Source organism: Saccostrea cucullata, unplaced genomic scaffold (genome assembly GCF_032062105.1).
Source record: "Saccostrea cucullata isolate Sc308-1 unplaced genomic scaffold, CSIRO_AGI_Scuc_v1 ctg1068, whole genome shotgun sequence".
NCBI classification, from domain to species: Eukaryota; Metazoa; Mollusca; class Bivalvia; order Ostreida; family Ostreidae; genus Saccostrea; species Saccostrea cuccullata.
In genome coordinates this window covers 141,575-142,500 of record NW_026927241.1, presented here as the reverse complement: position 1 = coordinate 142,500, position 926 = coordinate 141,575, and the positions used below count along the sequence as shown (strand labels likewise).

Sequence of the window (926 nt, the reverse complement as noted above, 5' to 3'; positions counted from 1 at the left end):
TCCCATTGGATTCTAGATCCGACCAATAGGGAGTGAATATGGCAATCGTACAGCACACAAAGGAAACAAGGATGACCACTGTAGCCACCTTGGACAGAACGGAAGAATCATCACAACAACCCATTTTATAAATTAATCGTAAGATGTATTAATCAGGAAAACCGAGCAGTTGCGACAGCGTAGATATATAGGTAAAGAAGATCGATACTGCTGTAGCCACGGCAAGATTTTGTCACACCCTGAATTGAAGTGAAGTGAATACACAAACTTTACATTTTACCTTTAAATATTTTTTACCAATGACATGATTTTTTATATTTTCATAGACAAAAATAGTTCTTGAAGTGATTTAAACATGACGTGGGTACTTGTAATCAGTAAGAAGTAAACTTGACGTCTTTTATTTTGTTTTGGCATTGCTATGAAATATACACTCCCGACAGTCACGTTCACTCAATATGTCATTTTTATCTAGATATTGACAAAAACTAATTATAGAATCATCTCTCGATCAATGATGAGCAAGAAATCCTGAGAACGAAGAAATATTATGTCTTTAATACCCGTAAATCAATGCATTACTTAGTTGCATCTCATTGAACATTTTATATTACTAGCTCCATTATTTACGCCCGCCCTGACAGTAAGTACGTGTGTTTTTCTAATTATTTTTTTTAAAACCATGTGGTTAAATCTTAAATTCATTTATATACCATACACAAAATAATGCTTTAACTTTTGGTAACGTAAAAATCTATTATTGTTTAAAGTCAAATTGAAATTGTTAATATACTAATTTAAGTCACAAAAGCTACATGTATGATATAATTTTGTAGTTTTTTTTGAAATTTTGATTTTTATTTCTTTCAGAAAACCATGAAAGTTAAATGAAAGTTTTATATGAATGATTTATGATTGATAAACCA

At 30.7% G+C, this 926-nt stretch overlaps 1 protein-coding gene across 1 annotated transcript in view; it reads right to left on the bottom strand.

The window, feature by feature from the left end:
- The window catches only part of LOC134273823 (uncharacterized), a 7,333-nt gene extending 7,086 nt beyond the window's left edge, over window positions 1-247 (bottom strand). Inside the window, exon 1 of the mRNA XM_062756031.1 lies at window positions 1-247. This exon is cut by the window's left edge and continues 93 nt beyond it. Within this exon, the coding sequence (XP_062612015.1) occupies window positions 1-124 (124 nt within the window). The 5' untranslated portion in view covers window positions 125-247.
- Window positions 248-926: the final 679 nt, after the last annotated feature.